Genomic DNA, 25,197 nt, shown 5'->3' on the forward strand with positions numbered 1-25,197 from the left:
AACAATCCAATCCAATCCACTTTAATTATGTAGCACATTTCTCAAACAGGCAGTTTCCAAAGTGCTGTACAGTGAACAAAAACCAGACAAAAGATTGCCAGACAAATTAAAAACAAAGTACACCAGTAAAATGGATAAAAATAAAATAAAAACGAGATATAAATACAGATAAAAACACACAGGACCACGCAACTCAAGATAAAAGCCGCAAATGATAAAAACTTGATTTTAAAACGCCATTTATCCGTTTATCAAATTTAAAATCACTGTCCACGATGACGCCAAGGTTGGTGACTGTGGGCCTCACGGGATGCTGTACGGGCTCCAAGTCAAGATTGGCTTTGGGTCCAAATATCATGACCTCTGTTTTCTCCTCATTAAGTTTTAAAAAGTTCTGGGCCAACCAATCTTTGATGTCCCCCAGACAGTTAAGTAAGGGCGTCAGGGGGCTGCTTCCATTATTTTTAACAATGGGCATGTACAGTTGACAGTCATCTGCATAAAAATGATATGACAAGCCATGTTTCTTAAAAATTTCAGCTAAAGGAAGCAGGTATAAAGAAAAGAGTACAGGGCCTAAAATTGAACCCTGGGGAACTCCAGAAAGTAGTGGAGTAGAGGAAGAAGTGGAGTCCCCCCAGCCTAACTGTAAGGGACCACCCTGACAGGTAAGATTTAAACCAGTTTAGGGCAGTTCGAACAGGGCAGACGAACGGGACCAGAGACTTTCACATTATGATGCATATTAAAAGCAAACATAACAGGACAATGGTCCGATAATACATTGGCACCCACCGAGACATTGTCCACCGGAAAACCATATGATAGCACAAGGTCCAAAGTATGTCCACGTATGTGAGTGGGAGCAGAGACATGCTGTGTTAAATTAAAAGCCTCGACTAAGATTTGAAAGTCTTTCACCATTGGCTCCAAAGGGCAACAAACATGCACATTCAGGTCCCAGACAACCAACAGTTTGTCATATTGAGTCAGCATATCGGCCAAGAAGTTTGAAAATTCCTCAATAAAGTTCATGTTGGGCTTAGGTGGCCTGTACACGACAGCCCAAAATATTGGGTCTGCCTGCCGTAGCTCAAAGCAGCTCAGTTCAAATGACGAGAAAGACACAGGTGATAAAATCTTGAGATCAAAACCGTTCTTCAGGACCGTGGCCAGGCCTCCGCCACGACCTGTGGTCCGTGGAGCATTGATAAAAGTACAGGGGGTAAAAGCTCCAAAAAGACGGCTGAGTCACCAGCGTTGATCCACGTTTCCATCAAAAACAACAAATCAAGTCCCTCGGACTTGAAGAAATTTTGCAAAGCAAAAGTCTTATTTCCAATAGACCTTGCATTCAGAAGAGCACAGTTAATTGAAATCACCCCCGTCGCTGAAGCTGCTCCGCTGAGGGAACGGAGGTTACCAGGGAGGACTCGACCTGAGGCCCGGGAGGAGCGGCTTAGGTGCAACACGCAAACCACCTCCAACTGTCCGACTATGAGTTGCAGCCAAACGCCGACAGGAAAAGACGTGCGCCGAGAGAGATACCGCTTATAGCAGTCCAGATAATCCAGAGGAATTGAGGAGGGACACAACATGCCCACTGAACGTGACAGTCAGGCTTTCAGTTTCACAGGTTGACCAGATCGTACTCCACGGCATTTGCGCTTTTTGGGGATCAGCGCCTTGACGCGGAGGAAACAGTCTGGCACATCTGCCGACAGGTAGAATGAGTCTGACGTTGGCTTGGTGTTGTAAAGCAGTGTTTTTCAACCAGTGTGGCGCGGCACACTAGTGTGCCGTGGGAGATGGTCAAGTGTGCCGTGGAAAATTGCCCTCATTAACTGATCTAACAACATTTTCCATCTCCAGAAGATCAGCTCTTTGTTTATCCAAACAGGCCCTGATAAAACACTGAGTAATTTGGAATATAAAAGATCTTAAAATTACTTTTTCTTTGTGTTTATTTGATTGTATTAAAGACATTTTGATAAGAATGACGGTACCGCGATTTACCTGCAGCTATAGCAGTTTGCGGAAAAGTCCCGCCCCTTTAACTGTCTCCGCCAATCATTCTTGAAGGCTTGATCACATGTCATCAGTCTGACCAATCAGAAGTGGTCAAAGTCTTCACTTCCTTGTTCTTAATTCTGCTGATGAGCTCAGCAGAATCTAAAATGAGAAGTCGCTCAGTTCTAATGTAAATACCAGCTAAAGCTCGTCTTTAGCGGTGTAGCTTTCCACAGAGTCTGGTGTCAGACCGTGGAACAAGTTAACAAAACAATGAAGCTCAGAGACGCGAGTCTTTCTGCCCTTTTTCGGCCGTTTTCACACTACATCTCCCATGATGCATTGGCTTAAAGGGACAGCGCATAATGAGTCGACCTTGTGAAACGTCTTGAAACCACAACAAACAAACAGTTTCTAAATTTTCTAATTTAACTTTTATTTCATCTCTTAGAAAAAACAGCCGCAACTTCCTGCTTTTTCTGCCACAATTATCACAAAAATCCACGTGAGATTGCGGTGGGGGGTGGGGGGGTGGCTGTCGATCAATACAGAGCATGAATTTCTGCTTTTTTTTTTTTTTTGGGATGCTGGTGTGCTGCGGGATTTTTGTCAAGGTTAAAGTGTGCCGCGGGTCAAAAAAGGTTGAAAAACACTGTTGTAAAGTATGCATGAGTCATAGTTTATTCTAATGTTTAACAACTCCTCGCAATTATACACCAGAAGAGAGTCGATGGTCCTCGTGAAAATAGTAAAAAACAAAATATTATACAATAAACTGAGCAGAGCTAAACGGCGAACCAGCCACCCCAGCGCCATCTTAACAGTCACATGGTGATAGTTTTTCATACATCGTCTTTCTTTTTTTACTAGCAGCTACTGGTGGAGCTCCTCATCTGACTGAGCTGGCGTCCTCCGGTTACATAAAGTTCACGTTTGATCATTTAATATAGTAAAATATTTGAAAAACATGAAGGACTCATCCTTTGAAACTGGTATGTTGACGTAAGACTCTGTGTTATTCAGTAGCCAATGAGCTTCTGGATGTGGGGATGTCCCGCCTCCCCTCCCCTTGACTGACGCGTCGCTGTTTTTACGTGTCGACAGGTTGTAGAATCAAAACCGCAAAAAATAAAAGCACGACTCAAAAAGACAATTTCAAAATAAAACTGCAACTCAAAAACAGGATTTCAGAATGGCGAGAAAACAAATGGGCAACTGAGAAATATGACTGTGCTTTGGGTTATAGCCTTTGGTTGCAAATTATAGGTTTTGGTTCTCAATTTATGCATTTTGATTCTCAGATTTGGGGTTTTGATGCGCGGTTTTACCGTTTTGATGCGCAATTCTTTAGGCGCTGAATTGACACCATAGATTAAGACCAAGACACGTGATGTGATTCCATCGTTACAACACGAGAAACAACCCAAACGGATAAACATGTAAGTAACATGTAACCTGGAAGAAGAAGATGATGATAATGACGACAGGATTCATGACTGAGTTTTGAATTTGTCTATTTTCCTTCGACAGACAAGGAAAAAAACGACATAAAGCCAAAGCACATATTATAAAATCATATTTGAATCATTAAAACATAATCATTTTATTCAAAACATACATGTTTCATTTCCTCAAATGTGATGCATTACACTGAAAAATTCCAAAATAAAAAAGGTAATTTATAACTATTATGGACGAGAAAACTAGATTTCTTCAGAGTTTGAAGCAAATTTTTTTTTATTTCGGTAAAAAAATAAAACCGAGCCCCTTTTAGTGTTGGTATTTTAAGCCCTTTGAAAGCCAACTTTCCGATCTGGCGTGATGGCGCGGCCGTCCTTTAGGTGGCGCCGGTCAGCTTGAGGGTCCAGGCCCACTGACAGGGCATCTGGCTGACGGACAGCGAGGGCAGAGCGACCAGCAGGCCGCTGGGCTTCATGGCCTGCCACTGCAGAACCCCGAAACCCAGGAGCTCCACCTGTTCCAGGAGACAAGAACCACACTGACGTGAACCCGAGGAGGAGGAGCTCAGGTGTGCTCCGCCTTACCTTCGTCACGCCCGCCACCGCCACAGGCTCCGTCAGAACCACGGAGCCTTTATCGGGCCACTGCAGTAAAACGGCGAAGACCGTCTTCTCCTGAGGCCGGTAGGTGTACCTGCAAAACAGAACCAGCGCTCGTCAGGATTTATGGCCTAATCTGGGATTACACTGTTTTTCAAAATAAGAGCAGAAAACAACAAACTGGGTTCATTGCTTTGGAAGCAGAAACAAATCAACAAAGAAGGAGAGATACATGAGTATGTTAATTAGGTGGGCGGAGTCATCTACAGTACAAGTGAATACACAATAATTTAATCAATCTAGGATCCAAAATCAATGCATAATTCCTCTTTATTTATTTTAATACTTATTTAATACTTTGTTAATGACAAACGCAGCTGGCTGGCTCAGTAGGAAATCAGCGTTCGATTCCCACCCAGGGGGCGCGATGAGCTTCATTCAGTGAGGGTCTTTGGGTAAGACCCTTCATGCTAATGCTTATGGGCCCGAGTCCGGGTCTCCCTGAACCGGTCCCCAGCCCGGATAAAGCAGGGTCGTGTCAGGAAGGGCATCCGGCGTGAAAATCTCTGCCAAACCGCCTGTGAGAATCAGTGAAAGCTGATTGGCTGTGGCGACCCCCGAAGGGAAATGCTGACAGGACGCTTTCATTAAAAGCATAGAAATGCATAACAACGCCTCATATTTGACTGAAGCAGACTCCACCCACACCGGACTCACCACAAGTGAGGCGTGACGCTGTCGTTCTGTGCTCGCCACGCCGTTGTGTTGTAGATGCCCTCGCCGTTCACCTTCAGCCACTGACCCATCTGCCTCAGGCGCTCCTCGAAGATCGGAGCGATCCTGCCATCGTGCGTGGGCCCGATGTTCATGAGCAGGTTCCCGCCACAGGACACGGTCTCCACCAGAGTCTGCCGCGGGCCACAAACAAATGCCGCTTACAGCCTGAAGCTGCAGAACGCCACTTTTGTTCACGTCTACTTTTCAGCAGTTTTCTTTAGATAAATAGTTTTTTAGTGTGTTTAACAAAAAAAGCAACTGTTGAGACAAAACAGATCTTGTTTTTACAAAGGAAACATTCCAGAAACTGGGATCCGATTGGCCGGTTGTGCTGGTGGTGGTTCCTGCCAGCAGATGGCGCTGAAGGCAGGTGACCGTCTTTCAAGGTGACTGACTTCAAAAGCATGAAAACCACCGCCTGGCGTCCAAATCAAACCTTAAAAACAACCAAAGCAGACAGAAAGGCGGGACCCTCACCCCCACCAGCTGCTCTGTGCTCAGGTAGTCCTTCAGAGCAGCGTTGCGCCGGTAGCCCCAGGACTTTGTGTCGATGGTCATGCAGTTCTCCCACTTGTGCTTCAGCAGGTGTCCGGGCTGGTAGCGGTCGGAGCAGGTGTAGTAGCCGCCGTGGGTGCAGATGGAGCCTTGGCCCCAGCGGTCGTTTGTCACCACCGTGTCTCGTACAGGACTGTCGGGAGTCAGTAGAGAGAGTGAGTGAGTGAGTGAGTGAGTGAGTGAGTGAGTGAGTGAGTGAGTGAGTGAGTGAGTGAGTGAGTGAGTGAGTGAGTGAGTGAGTGAGTGAGTGAGAGAGAGAGAGAGAACTTTATTTGTCCATTTGGGAGGTTCCCGCATGGAAATTGACATCTCCATCACATACAGCACTATTAGAAATAATCAGAAAAGTAAAAACAGTAAAGACAGTTTACATTTCTGCAAAACAGCATTTAAGAAAGTCAATCAAGGCCCTTTCCTTTCTGTCCCACTCCCCCCTCCTAAGTGGTGGTTAAAGAGTTTGATGGCCCGGGGGACAAAGGAGTTCCTCAGTCTATTAGTGCTGCACCTTGGGAGGAGCAGCCTCTTGCTGAAGGTGCTTCTCTGGCTACTGATGGTCGTGTGCAGAGGGTGGGTGGCATTGTCCAGGATACCCGATAGTTTTTTGAGTGTCCTTCTCTCTGCCACAGTAGCCAGAGGGTCCAGCCTTGTGCCAACCACAGAACCAGCCCGCCTGCAACAGTCTGATACACAGAATATCTGTACCCGGTCCCGTCTGACCCTCAAGTCCAGTCGGTTTGTCTGCTGTGATCGGTCCGGTCTGAACTCAGACACGGTTAAGTGAACCGTACCGAGGCCGGCTTACAGAGGTGCTCCAGATCATGCCACTAAAAGCTCAGGGACGTAGCCCCGCCCACCGTGTTAAAAACCAAACAGCTAACATCTCTAAAGACAGACACTGGTGGAAGATCTAAATGGCAGAGTACTGTGGTCTCTGGAGGATGCAGAACATCGTGCTCTGGTTCTGATTGTCTGGTGTGAGTAGACTCTCAGCTGCATCACCTGGACCTCACCTGTCGTTGTAGAGCCACGCCAAGAAGCCCGTGCTGTTCCAGTACTTGGCGGGAGCATCCCCGTCGCCGTCGGACCACAGCACCTCCGGTTTGTACTTCACCACCAGCTCGTAAAGCTCTGGCAGGGATTTGCTGGTGGGGAAGAAGTTGGTGGTGAAGAGGTTGGCGGCGTCCAGCTCAAAGAGCGGGTTGAACCACTCAAACAGAGAGTGGTACAGCCCCAAACGCATGTCGCCCTGAGCACGAACGGCGCTCGCAATCTCATCCACCAGGTCTCGTTTTGGCCCCACGTCCACGGCGTTCCAGTTCCAGGAGACTTTGGAGCCCCAGAGCGTGAAACCTGGGAAAGACAAACAAACCCTGCATGACAGGAACCGTCAGGACGGTCGGCGGCGCCTCCTTGACCTACCTTCATGGTGTTTGGTGGTCAGAACGATGTACTTTGCTCCTGAAGATGCTAAGATGTCCGTCCACTCTTTAGCATTGAAGAACTCGGCGGTAAAGGACGATGCAAAGTCTTGATACTTGAAGTCTGGAGGATAGTTCTTCTGCATGAAGTCCACATACGCCGGCTGCTTCTGTTTCTGCCAGTAGTACCTGCAGAACAAAAGCACCTTAGTTCCTGTGACTGAAGGAGTCACAACGATGCACGAACAAAAATGGTACGGTCCATTTTCGTGATGTCCCTGTGGCCATATGAGCCAGAACTGGAAGACGCACCTGCGCCCCTTTTAAGATGTAGCCCCTCCATGAACCCAGACAGCCCAAGAACTAACAGAACCCGAGTCGACGAGTCAAACCCCCCCCCCGTAGGGGTGACTCAGACTTAAAACAACCAATAATTATGCTTCAGAATAAAGAAGGAAAGTCTGGATACAAAATTCCCTCACCATTGCAGTTACGTCACAAATGAATTCTGACACCAAAGGAAAGTTTTAACCACTGCAAACCTGAATGTTCACCTGATCATAAGACTGAACTGGAAACACAACAATGTGGGCGGAGTCTACCGTCCTCCTGCAGGAAGTTCAGATCTTCCAGAGCTGCAGCATAACTGCCAGTGTGTGAAGGATCATATTCAGATTTAAAGTGGTTATAACCTCCTTTTAGCTAAAGAAGGCTAAATGATGCTGTTTTTATTTAGATTTCAATGGCAAAACTGTTGACTCACAGATAAAAATCATTGAGTCTTTTGGTTTCAAATGTTAGTTATAACAAAAATGTAGATAAAAACTTTAAATTGCCTTCCCTTTGGCTGAACAATATGATGTTTTACAACTATGATGCAATAAGATAGTTTTGCACTTTTTGCTATTTATTTTCAGTCATTCAATTCATCAGCATTATTTAGTTTCACTTCAGCTTTCTGATTTTTAAAAGCTCAATTTCAGTTTTTTTCAGCATATTTCACTGTATTTCCGACATCGTTTTTTGAGTATTTAATTTTGAAAATCTCCATCGTCTGTCCCGAAGCTTTTTAAGGCTCTGACCTGGTTTCTCTATCATGGTTTTCCTCCGGTGGGTCACCAGGTGGATCTTAGTTGGGGCCGAAGCCTCCCCGAACTACGCGAGAGCGGCTCTGCTCAGAACCGGAACCACTCACCAGAACCACTCGCTGCCGAAGCTGGGCACAGAGAAAACCCCCCAGTGGATGAAGATGCCGAACTTCGCCTGGTCGTACCAGCCCGGCAGCGGGCGGGAATCAATGGACTCCCAGGTGGGCTGGTACCTGCTGTAGGTCAACAGCGGCAGCAGCAGCAGCGCGAGGACAGCGGGAAAAGCGCCCATTCCGATGCGAACAGTGCAGAAAGTTCCGGCTTCCCCGTCATATGATGTGGAAGACAAACACCTGCTTCTGTCACATGACAAATAAAGGGGTGTTAAAAAAGTCAAAACAAAAAACTTCCTGAAACGAGACTGCTGAGATTCAACCAATCAAATCGAAGAAAAATTCGACCATTTACTAAACGTCACTAGTTACTATGCCACTGGAAAGTGATTTTGTTGCGCATGCGCAGTTTTCTTCTTCAGACAACGAACATTTGAAAAACGTAAAAAATACCAAAAACAACTTAAATGCATGTAAACTAAACTGATAAATACAAATATTATATTTTCTGTTTGTTTAAGCAACTGTTGACTCAATTTAGACAGTTATGAAACGAAAAGTTGCAGCCAGTAGAGGGCAGCAGAGAGCAGCGAAGCCGCTTGAACGCAGACGGGTCAAAGAAGAAGACAAACGTAAACATGCCGGGCTACGTCGACTGTCACTGTCACATTTCTGCAAGAGATTTCGATGAGGTAGGAGAGAAAATGCGTGATTTAAGTTAATAGTTTGCATTTTGAGAGGCATAAATGTTGTCCGTGTTCGGTTTAGGACATAGAAGAGGTCATCGAGAACGCGAAGAAGGTGAGAAAAGCGCTCAGACAGAGATTTGTTGTCTTGTGTTTGTTTGTGTGAATCTAACACAGCTCGTTCATTTCCGTGCAGGCGGGACTGTTGGCGGTGTTGGCCGTTGCTGAACACGTGGGAGAGTTTGATAAGATTATTGAGCTGTGTCAGAGGTGCAGAGACGTTGACAGGGTTGGGAATAAACGGTGCGCTCCGATAGTCCGCATTAATCCAGGTGTTTCCATCCCTGCAGGTTCCCAGGCTTTATCTTCCCGGCTTTAGGGGTCCATCCTGTTCAGGCAGTTTCTGCACAGCAGCAGAGAGGAGCTTCTATGCAGGTGAGTTCTGCTTTGACAGAGGAGTTCACCCCCAAAACCATCCGCTTCTTTACGGACACAAACCAGCCAAATAATGAAAACGACCACATCTGCTTCAGTTTTAAGCATCTCAGTTATGCGGCACAATATACCGCAGCTTTATGGTTATCGAGCTGTGCAATATGCATATCGCAAAAGTCGGTGAAATTGAGGTAAATGGTTACCTTAGATGTGGTGAAACAAAATTATGGCAGCTTGAAGTATTTAATGAATCAAATAAATGCATTTGATGAATGGGATGGACTTTTATGTTAGATTTTAACATCTTATGTAGACGAGGGTCATATTGTATATAATTTAGGTTATATTGACTCTTATTTAAATTTAACTGTCGCAGTGAAATGGAAATGCTGTTTTTGGTTATTTTGCTATTTTTTCATTCATCGCTAACATTGATCACAGATATTGCAAATGGCAGGTGTCCCTCATATCGTGCAGCCCTAGTGTCAGTCATGAAGCGGTTCTGAAGGGCTGAGGACGTCCATACATGACTGTGTGTTAAATCCACGTACATTTGAACAGAGGAGACCCTGAAACCCTCACAGCAGGCGTGAGTGTTGCTGCAGAAGGACGTCTTTGTTTTGCAGGATCTTGCTGCTGCGCTGCCCGTCATTGAGAACTACAAAGACCAGCTTGTTGCTATAGGAGAGGTGAAGTTTACATCAGAAACCACTGGTTTAAGATCCCAGCTTCTGTTCTGACACTTTAACGTCTCTGATGCAGGTGGGCTTGGATTTCACTCCCAGATTTGTCAGCGGTGAGAGCGATAAGGACGTTCAGAGGAAGGTCCTCGTTCAACAAGCTCAGCTGGCCAAGCGGCTGGATCTCCCTCTGTGAGTCCCAACGGAAAGCAGAAGACGTGTCCTGATGTTTGAGCTGAGGAACGTCTGTGTACCTGCTGAACTCACGGCAGCAGTGTGACAGCAGCACACCTGAGTTCTGCTGCAGCATCACTCTTCAACACGCTCTCACTCTGCCCTCTAGTGGTGGAAACGCACTCCTGAAATCCAGCTGGTTGAACTGCTGCTGTCAATCATTCTTGTAACTTTGCTTCTTCAGAGATTTTTGCTTTTTAAATCATCCCTCCATCTTCTTCCACTTTGCAGTTCACATCTTTTTCAGCCTCATTACACTTTATTTTCTGCTGTCTCAGCGGCTCTCATTTTACATGATGCAGAACAGATTTTCTGATGGTCTATGATGTAGAACGTGGTCATAAATGAGGAATTTCTTGCTCTCCATTTTTTTGGGAATCCTTTTTTTTACTTTACGTTTTTTTTTTTACTGTTTTACACGTTTTCAGCTGCTTTGGATGTAATTTAGCTTTCATCTGTTGCATCATCATATTTAGTTTATCAGGATTCAGCTTCTCTTTTTGACTTTCATGTTTAGCATTTTTTTCTCATTCCTTTTTTTTTTTTTTTACAAATATTTATGTGTTTGTTGGAAAACTTAACTTAAAATTTTTAAGAGTTGGGATCTTTTTTACACCGATAATTTGATTTCAGCTGTTTTACACCTATGCTTAAGGTGGCATAGGAAGATGTTTTCCATTTGAGATCCACCCGTCTGAACCACATGGATGTTAAAGTAATTCAAACGTGTCTGTAGCCAACTCCTCTTATCCTGAATCTCAGATAACGACGTCATCACATCACTTGTCACGTGATTTTTGGTGTGCTCTGTAGCACCCCTGCTGGCCACTGAAGGAATGTTCTGATTCCCATCCAAACATTTAAATAGGAACTTTTTAGAAATTCCCTTTTCATAAAGAGATTTGTTTCCTCTCGATGTTTTACGGTTTAACCAAATATAGTCTGCCTCCCTCCAGATTAGGGTGAAAGGTCAGAGTCTGCTCTGGGATTAGTGAAGGATTCAGGTCCAGTCCTGACTTTTCAGCGGAAAGGAGCTGTGTCTCCTTGAAACACTAGATTCTGGATTTCTGCTCCCTTTCTGAAAAAAACGCTGAAAGGAAAAGAAAGAAAAAGATCTCCTCCAGAATAAAAGCACCTTTTTGACACAGATACTTTGCAGAAATATTTGTGAAAACCAACATTACTATAAACAAATGATTCAGTTTCATTTTTATCTCATTTGTCTTCACTTTTTAAAGTCTTACTGTTGGTTTGAACTGAGTTCAAATTAGTGTGTTTCTAGAAACTCTTATTTTGTGGATGCTTTAGCTCTTCCTGTTGTCCCGGTTCCAGAGTAAAAGTTTCAGTTCATTTAAAGATTCCTGGTTTGTCACCAAAGTTCTTCTCAAACCAAGGAAGCTTCCGGTTCTGCAGAAACCGAGTTGTTTTGGAGAACCGACGTCTCTAAATGTTCATACTTTAACGTTGTTTTTATTGATGCACGTTTTTTCTCTTCTTTTTGTTAAAAGAAATGTTCACTCAAGATCTGCAGGAAGACCCACCATCCAGCTGCTGAAGGAGGAAGGTGTGCGGCCCTGTGGTAGAGTGTCCGCCCTGTGACCGGAGGGTCAGCAGGTCGTTCGCCTTTCATGACATCTGACGTTTAAAACTGCAGTTTCCTGTTCTGCCACTAGGGGTGGAAAAAGCGCTTCTTCACGCTTTCGATGGCAGACCTTCTGTGGCTATGGAGGGCGTGAAGGCCGGATTTTTCTTCTCCATCCCTCCGTCCATCGTACGGAGTGAGCAGGTAGATGTGAGCAGAGGTTCCTCCGGATTCAGTTCTTCAGGAACGTCTTCTGTGAAGTCCCGCTGCTCTGATGTTCGTGAACATTCATGGGATCACGGCACCAAACTTTAATGATTAAGGTTTGTTTTGTTTTTCTACCAAGAAGCAGAAACTGGTGAAACAGCTGCCGCTTGAAAACATCTGCCTGGAAACGGATTCTCCGGCTCTCGGTCCAGAAAAGCAGGTGAGGAAGATTTTTCAATGAAATTCAGTTGGAAAAAAGAAATTCTGCTGATTGGTGTTAAGACAGCTGAAAGAAGACGGGAGGAAGTCTGACCAAAATGATCTCTGGGTTGTTTGTCTTTTTAACTATTGATCAACAAACAAGTAATCGTGTTTATAATCAATCATTTAAAAGAAATCTCATGTGACCCTTGTTCTATCCTAGGCACTTTAATGTTGGGTCATCTAGACCCACTAGACAGAGCTCTGAACCTTTTTTCTTCAATGATTTGTGATCTTCACTGGTGTCCATGGATTACATGAAATCTTTCCACCTTTATCCACCTTTGTCATGGTAGGGAGAACACCTCAATGGAGGGGGGTGGGGGGGTGTCATCTAAGATAGCACAAGGGTTAAATGACTTTAAACTGACTGAAACAAAATTACTGCGGATCTGGATAATAAACCGATTCAGCAACAAAAAAAAAGATTACATTCAAACACGATTTCTGACAACAGGTCAGTGAGGGAAGATCCAGTCTGGCAGGTCCTGATCCAGGTTGGATCCACATCATCCACATGGATCCTAATCTGACTTTAATCCAATTTCAGGTCTGGTCAGGTGTCCTTTCCTCTGATGGTCCTCCTGGTTCTGCAGGTGTGAAAGCTCATCTGAGCACGGTTCTGGATTTGTCCCAAAGAAAAATAAATATAGAAAAATAAAAAATAAATCCAGTAAGATCTACAAATAAATCTAGAATAAATAAATCTGGAAAGAACAAATAAATCTAGTAAGATCTAAAATAAATCTAGAAAGATTATAAAAAAAAAAAGTCCAGAAAAATCAAAAGATAAATCTAGAAAAATAAAAAAACGGATAAATCAAGAAAGATCTAAAATAAATATTAAAGATAAAAAATAAATAAATCTAGAAAGATAAAAAAAAAATTAAATCTAGAAAGATAAAATAAATCTAGAAAAATCAAAAATAAATACAGAAAGATAAAAAAAAAGATATCTAAAAAAACCTACAAATAAATCTAGAAAGATCTAAAATAAATTTAGAAATATCTACAAATAAATCTAGAAAAATCAATCTGTGTTTTCGTGTCAGCTGGTTTGGTAAACGTTTTTCTGTTCGGTTATTTTGTTCTGTGACCTTTTGAAGTCCAGAAGGCGGTTGAAGCTTGGCTTCACAAACGTCGATCGTGTTTGTGTGAATGAAGTTTTTTGCTTGTTTCCAGTGGAGTGAAGGTCAGAGTCTCTGTCGTTTCTCAGCTCGATTCTGTTCCTCTTCTTGGTTTTCATTCCTCGTCTTTTCTCGTTTCAGGTCAGAAACGAGCCCAGAAACATCAGAATCTCTGCCGAGTATGTCAGTCAAGTCAAAGGCGTGTCGCTGCAGAAGGTCATGGAGGTCACTACTCAAAACGCGCTGCGGCTCTTCCCCAAGATGAAGCCCGCCCTCGCACGCTGACCTCCCGTGTTTTTGATCTGTTCTCATTAAAAACACCAGATTGGTGCTGATTGAACTCAAACAGGAAGTGAGTGTTTTCATGTGACGGCTTCTGTAAAGATCAGATGTGAGTCCTGAAGACGATCGTTAGAACACAGGAATCCACATACATGACTGGAGCTGCTCTCACACCGGACACGACTTTGTACGTCTGGCGCCGCTCTTTTGACGTCCCTCAAACGCCTGTCCAAATATGTACTTGACACCCCAGACGCCTGTGGGAGGAGCTACCACCAGATGCTTTGGTGTTATGTTGTTATTTAAAAGTTGTTAGGACCCTGTAAGAATGCTGTAAAAGAATCAATAAACTATTTTTTAATTCTGGCAGAGGAAACATCATTAAGTTCAGATGTCTTCGTTTGGTCTAACGTTCAGATTTTGGAGGTTAAAATGTTTATCAGGGTTGTCAGACCATTTCTTGGGGGTATTCCAGAAGGCCCGTTTAAACTAGCCTGACTTTAAGCCTGAACTCTGGCTGAAATCCGCCTGAACTTGATTACTCTGAGTATTTTGGATCCAACAGACCGGATATGAGTTGGCATAATTACGCTGGACTTGCTAACCCTGGGTTAATGCTCGTGCACAGCAGGTACATAAAGACATTCTCAATGGATCGCCGATTTAAGGAGTCGCCATGGAAACCCGTGGAGAACAAAAGAGAGCGCTATACTTCAGTGAGACGGAGTCTGAGATTTTAATGATGGCGTATGAAGATTATACGTCCATCAAAAAAGTAACACGGCTGCATCATCAAAAGAAAGAGTTTCTGCTTGGAGAAAAATAACGGACAAAGTAAAACGCACGAGTTTCTATCTCATTTCTATTTTCATTGTGATGCATATATATATATATATATATATATATATATATATATATATATATATAAACTTATAACTTATCCAATTTTGCTAACTTAAATGAAATACTTCTATTACATATAAATTTTTTCAACGTAATTTCTTACGTCTAAAAAACTCAATAATTGTTTATACAACTCAAATTTACATATTTATCTAACTAAATGTCATATTACTCCAATTCAATTAATATTTTTTCCATTGTAACCCTTGTGCTATCCTAGGCACTTTACCATTGGGAGGTGGGTCATCTAGACCCACTAGACAGTGCTCTGAACCTTTTTTCTTCAATGATTTGTGATCTTCACTGGTGTCCATGGATTACAGGAAATCTTTCCACCTTTATCCACCTTTGTCATGGTAGGGAGAACACATCAATGGAAGGGGGGGGGGGGGGTCATCTAAGATAGCACAAGGGTTAATTAATTATAATTCTTGAACTCTCATATGTCTAAGTTTGAGCCGGCGGATATGCTCATTTGTATAACAATAAAAAAAAACGAAACAATATGCGCTCAGTGCATTCATTCACTTAGGAATTTTCCAACATTGTCATTACAGTAAAGTGTGGTAGAAGTGCTAACTAAACTCATCTTCCTCTCCCTCCCTCTCACTCATGGTGCAGAAACAATTAAACATAGGACAAAATAACTCAACAAAACACAGTAAAACAGCTAAACAACTAAACACATTTGGTCAAAAAGCCACACTTAAACCCAAATCCGTCCAGACAGGCAAAGGGAATGGTATCCCAGAATCCCTTGCGGTGCCGATCTAACAGCAGCACCAAAGTTACACCTACTTATTTGAATTAATTTGAATAAAAGTAAAATAAATGTCTTAAACTACGTGTTATTTTTAAGATGACTTAACAAAAAAAAAGATTTATCTTAACTGAAGCAAATAATTAAGTTAGATCAAAGTATAAAGTTTCTCTTTCCAACATCCATATGTGGTCTTATCACCCTCTCATGGTGGAAAAAGTATTATCTGAGCTTCTTCATCCACTAAATCATCTTCAAATGGACACGCCATGCTGCTTCACCTCTCTGAAAACAAACTAACCTTCAACTAAACCAGCTCCAGACCAGGTTATGTTCAGAGCATGAGTTGCTATGGCAACTTGACATACCCTGAAACATACCTCCATTTCTGGAACCGAAAGCTGAGGTTATCAACTTCCTTAGCCTCAAACTTACCGTGGGAGCTAGCAGAACCTGCTTCCTGGAACACCCCCCAGCTGCAGCTCCTGCTGTTTACAAACCACATGAACCACCACGTGACTGAGGAAAATGGGCGGGAAGTTCGTGAACGCATCATGCGCCGTTCACGGACCGCCCTGACCGGACACGTCAGCGGTCACGCGCAGACTGCGTGCTGGACTGCTTGACAGACTGGGCTCGTGTCGAACCGAGTTAACGGAGGTCAACCCCGGGAGGACTGGCGGCTGCCCACCCGCCCCCACCAGGTTCTGTTCCGGGTGCGCGCGCATAATGCTCGCTCCCCCGCGCGCTCCGTGAGGACTAGTTGGGTGTAGTTTTGGTGAGTTGGAGTCCCCCGGGGAGGGGGGGGGGGGTAGTTAGTCGGTGATAACAAGGCTTGTGCCGCGCGCGCCATCAAAAGCATGGGAACATTAACGGCTGCCGCTCTCCCCCCGCAGACGCCGCCATGTCCCGCACAGGTCTGGAGCTGCTCAGGCGGACGGCCAGCGGAGTCCGGAGCGCCGGGAGCCCGCATGCAGGCTGCGGGTCCGCGCGGGTGAGCACGTGGCGGAGGTTCTGGAGCTCTTTGTTCCTCCTAAGGGAATCAGTACGCGCGCGCGCCCCGGCTCTCTCTCAGAACCGGCAGGGAATCTGGTTTCTGGAGGTGTTATTGGGTTTGACCCGCTTTACATACCACTGCTAATGATGAAGATCTTCAGACTCTTTACGGTCCTTTGAGCCCCCCCCCCCTATGGGGGCCCACGCTTTTTTGTTTGGGTGCCCTGACCCCAGTGACCCGGCAGGCTCATGATTACCGCTCTTTGACCTTGAAGCCCTCAGTGTTTGCAGCAAGCAGGGAGGTGGGATTAACAGCAGAAGCTTCTGTGCCGCAGATTAAACCCAGATTATTCCGGAACCCTAAACGCGTCTTCTGACTGCTGTCCCTTCAGGCTGTGAGGCGTTCAGGAACGTCTGGGTTTATGTCCTTTTACTTGTTTGGTTGTTTCCTCTCCTTGCATCGTCCTGAGGTGCTACACAGTAGCTGCTGCATCGTTTACAGGGTTTAGTTCTTTTCTCTCCGTTGGCCTTCAGGCCCGCAGCATGATAGCACCACCGCCGTGTTGGATTCAATTTAAGAGTTTGGAATCAGTCAAACTGCATTTCTAGTAAATACTTAACTTGTGTGAAGCAGCTCTTTGTTGGCGGCGTTTAGCCCGAAGCGTCTTTAGCTTCTTTCCTCGTGGTCTCGCCGCCATCCGGGTTTATCCAGAACCGCCTCCAGACACGCCGGCGCCGGCTAAACTGGGTTTGACCTCTCATGTCAGATCACTTCACTTAAAGTCTAGTTTGTTGTGTTTCGTCCCAGACGACCCTTTGGTTGATGTTTTCAATATTTCTGGTGCCGATCCGTCTCTCCTGTCCGGTTCTGAAGCAGTTCTGTTGAATTTTCTCCCCGCAGGAACAGACGGAACCTCGAGTCCATTGCTTTCACAGATACTCCACAATGTCTTCCAGTCCCTGCTTCCCTGCGGGTTCTGGACGGTCCGGTACCGGGCCGTTTCTCAGGACTTGGACCGGTGAGCTCCTCCACGGACCCGGCCGGCGTCTGAACCAAGGCGGCTCCACGGTGGGCCGGCTGACGCCAGAGGACCTCGAGAAAGCCCGGAAGAAAGCCGAAGTCAAGAAATATAAACAAGTGGTACCTCCCTCCTTTTCATAGAGCGCCGGCGTCCGGGCGCGGGCCCCTACCTGGCCCCCCCTCAGCAGGAAGTGAGCGTGCTTCATCCTGTTTCTGTTGCAGCTCAGTGAGAGCGCCCGGGAGAGGAGGGTCCCCGTCACTCGGATCGGACGGCTGGTCAACTTCGGGGGTAACGTGGATTTTCCTCGCAGTGTTCCTCATGTTGCAGCTGTGGGGGTGGGGGGCCCCCGCCTGCACGTCACGGTTCAAACATGCATGTGGGATTGTGGGATTTTTTTCTCTGCACGTCTGATTCCGTTCCCTGAGGTCCCCAGGTTTCAGGTGCAGCCGCGTCACCACAGGAACACCTTGACTGTATCGATGTATCGATGTTTTGCAGATGTTATTGTCTCGCCTTACATGCGGTTACCATGGAAACTGCTCAAGAGCAAGCCGATAGCAAAAAAAAAAAGCGTTCACTGAAGGGCAGAAAAGCTCACGACCTTTGACCTTATCTTAAACAATCCGGTTTCTTTCGTCGTCGCCGACATTCATATTTGACTCACTAAGAACTTTAGTCACTCAGAGTCGGACTGAGAAGAATTTCTCTGTGGAGATTCCTCCGTTTCCAGGCTCAGAGCAGCAAAGGCTCATGGGAAAACCTGCTCTGAGGCGCTGCAGCCGCTGAAATGCAGAACTGAAACCTCCGTTTCCCCGAGCTGTGAGCGCCACTCCTCCATGACGGAGGAGGCGGAGTCTGGCCTCGTCTGCTGAGTCAGCAGCTTTTCAGACGCGTTCCTCTGAGCGTCTCCGGGGAAAAACCGCTCTGCCGCCGTCCGAACTCACCGTGATCCACGTTTGCTTCATAACCAGCAGAACTTGAGCTCTGCTCCTTGCAGGTCTGGCGTTCGGACTCGGCATCGGAGCGATCGCAGAGGCCGCCAAAAAGAGCTTCAAGATCAAACAAGAAGGTGAGGAACGCCAGCCGTGGCTTTGTGACGATCAATAAAGTTTTGTTGAACAACTTCTGACATGAATATTCAGAAAGTCTGGTTTGAGCATCTCAGCGTGAAGCAAACATCCAGATTTTTCGGAGGCGCCTCTGAACGCCTCTCTGTGCTTTCAGGTCCCAGACAGGCCGTCCTGGATTCGAACCCGTTCCTCTCTGAAGCCAACGCTCAGAGGATCGTTCGCACGCTCTGCAAAGTTCGAGGAGCGGCTCTCAAACTTGGACAGATGCTCAGCATTCAGGGTGAGGAAGGCGGCGCCGTCAGAGGGCGGGTCGACCTGTGACAGCTGCTGGGGGGGTGGGGGGTGTCTGGATGATCAAAGCACTGCAGCTACAGATGGCTTTGAACACGTCTGGTTTGTTCCTTGTGTGGCCACGCCCCCTCTGTGAGGTCACAGAGTCTGAAGGCTGCTTTTCAGTCTTTTCTGTTTTCATTCATTGAAGGAACTCTGATCAGAAAAGATCCCAAACAGATCCTGTAGTGGATCTGAATCTGAACCAGAGTCCGTTTGGTTCTGTTCTCATGGCTCAGTGAGCGGTCCGCTTAGGTCAGAACACCAATCAAAGGACTCTGGATTTGGGCCAGAGAGGGGGGGTGGGGGGGTGGCTGCTCTCAGGCCCGGATCCTGATCCAGCCCGGATGGTACAGACTGGCAGCTGTGGTTCTGTCAGAACCATCAACTGGATCAGAGAACAAGTAACCCCATTGAAAATGGTTTATTCCAGCTCCAACCAAATGAAGTCAGTTCAGTCTCCATATTGGAGCCAGACGCCATCAGTGAGCAGTGATTGGTCCCAGTCGGTCTGAGTCATCGTTTCCATGGCAACAACTGTCACCAATCCAGACCGAGCTTGTTGGAAGGCCATCCACCCCACCACCACTTGAAACCGGCTCCACAAAATCTGTCAATCAAATGTTTTGTTGAACCATGGGGGCCAGCAGGCTCCTCCTACTTTACTGAGGCGTCTGATTGGTCAGTTTATTATCAGGAAGATGTTAAATAAAGGAATCAGATCCAGAACGGTTCGTCTGACGCTGTTTATTCTCTGTAGACGTCTGTGGGAGTTTCGCTTCTTGGAGTCACTTCCTGTTTTGGACGCCAGGGGGCGGGGCTACTAAACGTTGATTATTTTGTTTTCCCTCTCTCCTCAGATGAGGCCTTCATCAACCCTCAGCTGGCTAAGATCTTCGACCGCGTCCGGCAGAGCGCCGACTTCATGCCAACCAAGCAGATGATGGTGAGGAAGGGGGCGGGGACATGACCGGCGCCTCAGACGCCTCACCGTCTCCTGGCTCCTCCTGCAGAAAGTCATCAGCGGCGATCTGGGCCCAAACTGGAGGGAGGAGCTGGAGTTCTTTGAGGAGAGGCCGTTTGCGGCGGCGTCCATCGGTCAGGTGCACCTGGGCCGGCTGAAGGACGGCAGAGAGGTGGCCATGAAGATTCAGGTGAGTCGAGGAGGAAGCGTGGAGGTCAAATGTGACGCAGGTCGGGCGTCTGATGAGAAGCTCCTCCCCCTTTCAGTATCCCGGCATCGCGAAGAGCATCGAAAGTGACGTGCGGAACATCATGACGGCTCTGAGCTTAAGCCACGCCCTCCCTGAAGGTGACCTTCTCCCAGCGGGATAACACGGCGCTCCGCCTTTGCTCCCCTCACCCCCTCCGTCCTTCCTGCAGGTCTGTTCCCGGAGCATCTGGTCGGGGTCATGAGTCGGGAGCTCGCTCTGGAGTGCGATTACCTTCGGGAGGCGCAGTGCGCCCGCAACTTCAAGTAGGTCTCTACTCACGTAAAATGACCTCCTGACCTCCTCCAGAGTCCAACCTCCAGGTTTTTAGAGCCGCTCCTGATGGGAAACTGGATCGTCACCGTTCCAAAGATCAGCCTCCAAAGCCGTCCTGCTGTTCGGCTTCTCAACCTTTGCTGTGGACGTTTTTTCACTCAAAGTGATGCAATTACAACTTAATGACAAGTTTCCAAATAAAAGTTTAAATAAAAACTACTGCTTTTTAAATTGTCAGGACTTTTCAGTTCCACAATTTCAATGAAAAGGCATCTTACTAGTTAATATTGAAAGATGACATTTCAGCTCCATGACAATCCGTCGCCTCAACATTTCTGTGTCATAATTCTAAGGAATGCGTTTTCATGTGCATGGGGGGGGGGGTCCAAATTCAATCTAAAAGCAACCCGTCAGACTCATCAGGGCAGGGCCTGACAGTGACAGCCCGGTTTGTCCTCGGAGCCGGAGGACGGCGTAAAAACGTGCATAGCGGCGTGCAGATGCGAGAGAACGGAAGGGTTTACGAGTTTTAGGGCCAGAAAAAATTCTGAAAGATCATTTATTTTTTGTTCCACATTTACAGGAATAAAAGTCAAGAGTAACCCTTGTACTATTTAATGGGGTCCAGATGACCCCCCCCTCACATTGACGTGTTCTCCTACCATGACAAAGGTGGATAAAGCTGGAAAGATGTCATGTAATCCATGGACACCAGTGAAGATCACAAATCATTGAAGAAAAAAGGTTCAGAGCACTGTCTAGTGGGTCTAGATGACCCAACTCCAATGGTAAAGTGTCTAGGGTTACGCGGCTACACCAAAAATGTCTGTATGTCGGATCTTAGCTTGAAGATGAAAGATGTGGAGCATTTTGTGAAGCTTTATTTCCAGATAAATTCTGAACCTTCTGGTGACTCTAAATCAGATTCCTAGTAGTCGTCTTTCTGGGGTTCGTGTCGGTACAGCGGGGTGTCATCTGCAAAATAAGGAGCTCAGAGACTCGTTTGGGTGTAGAGGACCAATGCAAAACCCATAAGTCCATTTGTCTCATGACGTCATGAACCTGTCACGTTCCATACGCCCCCCCCCCCCCCCCCCCCTCCAGATGAAACGTCTAATTTCAACCACAGAGATGAAAATAGTCTGTTACAGTCTCTTTAAAACGCTAAACATTTGTTTAATCATTACTTTCTTCAGTCCTGGGGGAGGCGGGGTCAGCGGTCGCTGGCTCCGCCCTCAGAGCAGCAGGATTCTGATTGGACGGTATGTGTTTCAGGCAGCTGCTGAAGGACCACCCCTTCTTCTGCGTGCCCGACGTGATCGAGGAGCTGAGCGGCAGACACGTCCTCACCACCACGCTGGTGCCCGGCTTCCCGCTGGACAAAGCCACGGACCTGTCCCAGGGTCTCAGGAACGAGGTGCGGCGCCGGACGGCCCGCCGCCACCACCGCGGACCGCAGGAGCTCACGGCTGCCGTGTCTTTCAGATCTGTGAGCAGATCCTGGTCCTGTGCCTGAGGGAGCTGTTTGAGTTCAGATACATGCAGACCGACCCAAACTGGTCCAACTTCTTCTTCGACCCCCAAACCCACCGGGTCGGTGAGACTCAGAACCGGCGACTGTCCTGGGAGTTCTGCGCCTGACCTTTCCCGCCCTTCTGCCTCCAGGTCGCTCTGCTGGACTTCGGAGCCACGCGGGGATTTGACCAGAGCTTCACCGACGCCTACATCGAGGTGGGAGTTAGTGCCTTAGTGCCTTTGAGCTCTGATAGAAGAAACAGACACGTGTCAAACCAATAAAGTAACTCCGTAGAGATCCCATGGAAGGAGATCCACTGGGATCCGTTTTTAGAGGATCTTCGTCGTTTCTTCACTCAGCCGTCTCCATCCATCCAGCTCTCTGACACGTTAACACTTTTAGGATTTTTACGTCTTCTCAGGATTCGGTTGTTCAGTTTCTGCTCTGGCTCCTCTTGTAACCCTTGTTCTATCATAGGCACTTTAACATTGGGTCATCTAGACCCACTAGACAGAGCTCTGAACCTTTTTTCTTCAATGATTTGTGATCTTCACTGGTGTCCATGGATTACATGAAATCTTTCCACCTTTATCCACTTTTGTCATGGTAGGGAGAACACCTCAATGGAAGGGGGGGGGTATAGCACAAGGGTTAAAGGTTTTTTATTCAACAATAGAAGCGTTTTAATCGTCAGTAAAGGTTGGTCCTCCTCGTCTTTGTTGTTTCTTGGAACATGAAGACATTTTTCCCAGAGTGCAGTTCAGCATCGTTTCCCTCCTCAGGTCATCAAAGCAGCAGCCGACCAGGACAGAGAAGGAGTTCTGCTGCGGTCCAGAGCCATGAAGTTCCTCACTGGATACGAGTCGAAGGTGAGCAGGACCTTTCACCGCTCATCAGTATCTGCGTTTACGCGGACAAAAGTCATCAGAATGAAAAAACACGCCGCTCAGAATGCTCCGCCCCCATCAGACTCATCAGATCAGCGTTTATCTCTGATGGAGACAGACGGTTCTGCTGACGGTTGATCCCATTGTGGCTCACTGCTGCTCTGGTTTAGGTCGTGCGTAGACGGTGTGGCGCTCCAGGACCGGTCGCCCGCTCCACACTAGGGACCGGCTTTGGGACGGTGTGCGAGCTAACGGAGGCGCCTTTTCAAAGCAAATGCCGCTTTGCTCAGTCTGAGAAACCGTGGAAACAGAATAAAGGCGGATGTGATTCCCACATATTTATCACGGCATTGACCCCATGGATAAAAAAAAAGAGCAGACAAGAACACAATAACAATAAAATCAGGTTTCTGTGCTGCAGCTCGTTTGTTTACCACAGAAGTCAATATTTCTTCTTCTGTGGTCGTTTCCGGTGTTTAAGACAGTCAATGATTTATTCTGACTAGCGTGTGGAAACGTTGGTTTAAGCGGATCAAGTTTTTCTGGATCTATGTACGCAGTTCCATTGTAATCCGATCACAGATATTTTGCACATAGAACCGCAGCTACTTAGAGGACGGCGTCCTGAATCTGAGGCGGCGTCCTCAGTCACTGCTTCTCTGTTTTCCGGGAGCAGAAGATCCTCTTCTCTCCACAGGAGATCTCAGGTTTTTGTCTTAAACTCTGAGATAACCAATCAGAAAAGGAGAAAGACGGGAGGAGTTTAGTTCACCCTAACCCGTGTCTCTGTATGAGGACTTACCGGGTGTTGAAGCCACGCCCACATCCTGGTGTAGATGGCGTTTTGAAAGCCGTTTGCTGGATTTCTGGACGTCTTTGCTGGTCGTTCATGGTGAAGGTTTTCCTGGGGGGGTGTGGTTGTGTGGGAGGGGTGATGTGACGTGTCCGCCTGCTCCTGTCGTCCCCGCGGTGAAGTCCATGGAGGACGCGCACGTGGACGCCGTGATGATCCTGGGCGAGGCCTTCTCCTCCGAGGAACCCTTCGACTTCGGGGAGCAGAGCACCACGGAGCGCATCCACAGGCTGATCCCGGTGATGCTGAAGGAGCGCCTCACCCCCCCTCCGGAAGAGACCTACTCCCTGCACCGGAAGATGGGGGGCTCCTTCCTCATCTGCTCCAAGCTGAAGGCCAGAATCTCCTGCAAGAAGATGTTCCAGGACGCGTACGGCCGCTACTGGGGGGACAGGCGGCCGGGACGGCGGCCGTGAGGACGCCACCCTTCTGGACGGTTTATTGTACTGGGACTGTTCCAATGAATTAATAATGGGGGGGGGGGGAAATAATTGATTGTGTTCGTTCTAACTTTTTGTTCTGTGACAACAGAAGAACCTCAGAACCAGCAGGCGCCTTCAGGGTCGCCAGCCGTCCAACCATGACAGTAAACTGGACTCGCAGGAGTCTGTCGCCATCCCATAATAATCAGGGATCTTTAAGATGGGGAAACCTGCACAGGAAGCTCTTCCTGCTCCGCAGAAGCTGGTTCCTCCTGCAGACTTTGGTTTGAGGATCAGGAAGACATGATGGAGACGCGGAACTTTAAACGCCTCCTCATTGTGGGCGGAGCTAACGTTAACCGTAACCGAAGGGGGGGGGGCGGAGCATACCTACTTCTTAAAGGTTCTTTCAGAAGAAATATGGAAATGTTACTTTGAACAAAATATTTAAACCAAATCCAGACGTTTCATGTCATGGTTGCTTCTATTTACATCTTTATAAACTGTTATTTGAAATAAAATTGTTCTTTTTTCAAACCGTTTGTGGGGAAATTCTTGTGAAACTGAATCTATTTCATTGAGATTTGAGGCCTTCAGGAGGACCCGGCGCCCCCGTCAATCATCTGGGAGTCTGTCGCCATGGCAACAAGAAGCTGGTCCTCCGTGTGGTCCTACCCACAGGCAGTGGCGGTTTTTGATATGGGCGATGTGGGCGGTCGCCCAGGGCGGCACTTCATAGGGGGCGGCATTTGCCGTGGCTGAGGCGTTACACATAATGTGCTACACACTATATTCAAAGAGGAAGTTTAGAGCTTTTAATTTGAAGTTGCTTCAGCAGCCGACACTTAATGTTTTTATATTAACACATCAGACTGTTAAAAATGTCTTCTTCCTATTTGCTCTTCACACTTATGGTGCAAAAAAAAAAAAAAAGAATACCTCAGAGTGAAACAACGTAAAACAGGCACATGAAAAGGAATTAGGCAGAACATCCGTGCTCAACCCAATTTCGAAAAAATCAGGCAATGGAGATTATTTCCCACAATTCTTTGCTCCAACACAGCAGACCCGATGCGCACGTGACCGCCGCCCTCTGCTGCAAGACGCTTGCGGCCACACCTCTTTGCGGTAGTCTTTGGAACATTAGTAAAAAAACTCGAGAGGGGAGCGCAACTCGCCGGTGGCTAGGTGAATCACACTAACGGGTGATTGGGAGTCTTTTTCTATCTGACAATCAACTCTGAGCCGCAGCTGCGCAGCATGTTCATATTTGTATAATTTTGACAGAATATTGGGGGGGGGGGGGGGCGCGTTGGTGGGGTTACTCGCCCAGGGAGTAAGTTAGTGTAGAACCGCCACTGCCCACAGGACATCTCAGTCTTCCAGCTCTCATCCATGTCCTGAACACGAACCGCATAAGAGAACTGGACTGGGTG

At 46.8% G+C, this 25,197-nt stretch overlaps 3 protein-coding genes and 2 long non-coding RNA genes across 8 annotated transcripts in view; 3 read left to right on the plus strand and 2 right to left on the minus strand.

Moving 5' to 3' along the window:
• Positions 1-3,624, plus strand: part of LOC144989145 (uncharacterized) — a 6,722-nt gene extending 3,098 nt beyond the window's left edge. Inside the window, exons 2-3 of the long non-coding RNA XR_013653296.1 lie at positions 3,312-3,449; positions 3,541-3,624. This is a non-coding gene — a long non-coding RNA (uncharacterized LOC144989145). The remainder of the gene's footprint in view (positions 1-3,311; positions 3,450-3,540) is intronic.
• On the minus strand, positions 3,508-8,200 carry fuca2 (alpha-L-fucosidase 2). Its single transcript, XM_004082061.4, has 7 exons — positions 8,016-8,200; positions 6,822-7,009; positions 6,413-6,752; positions 5,325-5,535; positions 4,788-4,978; positions 4,056-4,164; positions 3,508-3,985 (listed from the first exon to the last, which is right to left on the minus strand). The coding sequence occupies exons 1-7, from the start codon at positions 8,198-8,200 to the stop codon at positions 3,848-3,850; spliced, it is 1,362 nt and encodes a 453-aa protein (XP_004082109.1). The 3' UTR covers positions 3,508-3,847.
• A 332-nt stretch (positions 8,201-8,532) lies between these two features.
• LOC101156615 (putative deoxyribonuclease TATDN3) lies at positions 8,533-13,881 on the plus strand. 2 transcript variants are annotated; one of them, XM_011490031.3, is made up of 10 exons: positions 8,533-8,713; positions 8,790-8,822; positions 8,904-8,977; positions 9,058-9,142; positions 9,769-9,831; positions 9,905-10,014; positions 11,565-11,620; positions 11,730-11,842; positions 11,985-12,065; positions 13,375-13,881. In XM_011490031.3, the coding sequence occupies exons 1-10, from the start codon at positions 8,660-8,662 to the stop codon at positions 13,516-13,518; spliced, it is 813 nt and encodes a 270-aa protein (XP_011488333.1). In that variant the 5' UTR covers positions 8,533-8,659; the 3' UTR covers positions 13,519-13,881. The 2 variants fall into 2 exon arrangements, with proteins under 2 accessions (XP_011488333.1, XP_004082107.1); XM_004082059.4 differs by having other exon boundaries at positions 11,988-12,065.
• LOC144989147 (uncharacterized) lies at positions 11,507-15,688 on the minus strand. Its single transcript, XR_013653297.1, has 2 exons — positions 15,614-15,688; positions 11,507-12,696 (listed from the first exon to the last, which is right to left on the minus strand). It is a non-coding gene; the product is annotated as an uncharacterized LOC144989147 (long non-coding RNA).
• A 34-nt stretch (positions 15,689-15,722) lies between these two features.
• On the plus strand, positions 15,723-24,298 carry coq8ab (coenzyme Q8A, genome duplicate b). 3 transcript variants are annotated; one of them, XM_078941240.1, is made up of 16 exons: positions 15,723-15,956; positions 16,075-16,172; positions 17,076-17,315; positions 17,418-17,484; positions 18,194-18,265; positions 18,421-18,546; positions 19,457-19,542; positions 19,610-19,750; positions 19,827-19,908; positions 19,980-20,073; positions 21,359-21,500; positions 21,569-21,676; positions 21,749-21,814; positions 22,382-22,468; positions 23,462-23,782; positions 23,871-24,298. In XM_078941240.1, exons 2-15 carry the CDS (start codon positions 16,083-16,085, stop codon positions 23,753-23,755), a joined length of 1,695 nt encoding a protein of 564 aa, XP_078797366.1. In that variant the 5' UTR covers positions 15,723-15,956; positions 16,075-16,082; the 3' UTR covers positions 23,756-23,782; positions 23,871-24,298. The 3 variants fall into 3 exon arrangements, with proteins under 3 accessions (XP_078797366.1, XP_023807430.1, XP_023807429.1); XM_023951662.2 differs by having other exon boundaries at positions 23,462-24,298; XM_023951661.2 differs by lacking the exons at positions 23,462-23,782; positions 23,871-24,298 and adding an exon at positions 22,657-23,448.
• Positions 24,299-25,197: the final 899 nt, after the last annotated feature.

This window comes from Oryzias latipes, chromosome 22 (assembly GCF_053564925.1).
Source record: "Oryzias latipes strain Hd-rR chromosome 22, Olatipes_Hd-rR_3.1".
In the NCBI taxonomy this organism is placed as follows: domain Eukaryota; kingdom Metazoa; phylum Chordata; class Actinopteri; order Beloniformes; family Adrianichthyidae; genus Oryzias; species Oryzias latipes.

Excerpts from the sequence above, each read along its gene's own strand:
- fuca2 (XM_004082061.4), bottom strand. The coding sequence starts at position 8,200 with ATGGGCGCTTTTCCCGCTGTCCTCGCGCTGCTGCTGCTGCCGCTGTTG. Across the intron at positions 6,753-6,821 it reads GACCACCAAACACCATGAAG|GTTTCACGCTCTGGGGCTCC; the intron begins GTAGGTCAAGGA and ends TGTCTTTCCCAG. Across the intron at positions 4,165-4,787 it reads AGCGTCACGCCTCACTTGTG|GTACACCTACCGGCCTCAGG; the intron begins GTGAGTCCGGTG and ends TCTGTTTTGCAG.
- LOC101156615 (XM_011490031.3), top strand. The coding sequence starts at position 8,660 with ATGCCGGGCTACGTCGACTGTCACTGTCACATTTCTGCAAGAGATTTC. Across the intron at positions 8,823-8,903 it reads TCATCGAGAACGCGAAGAAG|GCGGGACTGTTGGCGGTGTT; the intron begins GTGAGAAAAGCG and ends ATTTCCGTGCAG. Across the intron at positions 11,621-11,729 it reads CCAGCTGCTGAAGGAGGAAG|GGGTGGAAAAAGCGCTTCTT; the intron begins GTGTGCGGCCCT and ends TTCTGCCACTAG.
- coq8ab (XM_023951661.2), top strand. The coding sequence starts at position 16,083 with ATGTCCCGCACAGGTCTGGAGCTGCTCAGGCGGACGGCCAGCGGAGTC. Across the intron at positions 16,173-17,075 it reads CAGGCTGCGGGTCCGCGCGG|GAACAGACGGAACCTCGAGT; the intron begins GTGAGCACGTGG and ends TTCTCCCCGCAG. Across the intron at positions 21,677-21,748 it reads TCGACCCCCAAACCCACCGG|GTCGCTCTGCTGGACTTCGG; the intron begins GTCGGTGAGACT and ends TTCTGCCTCCAG.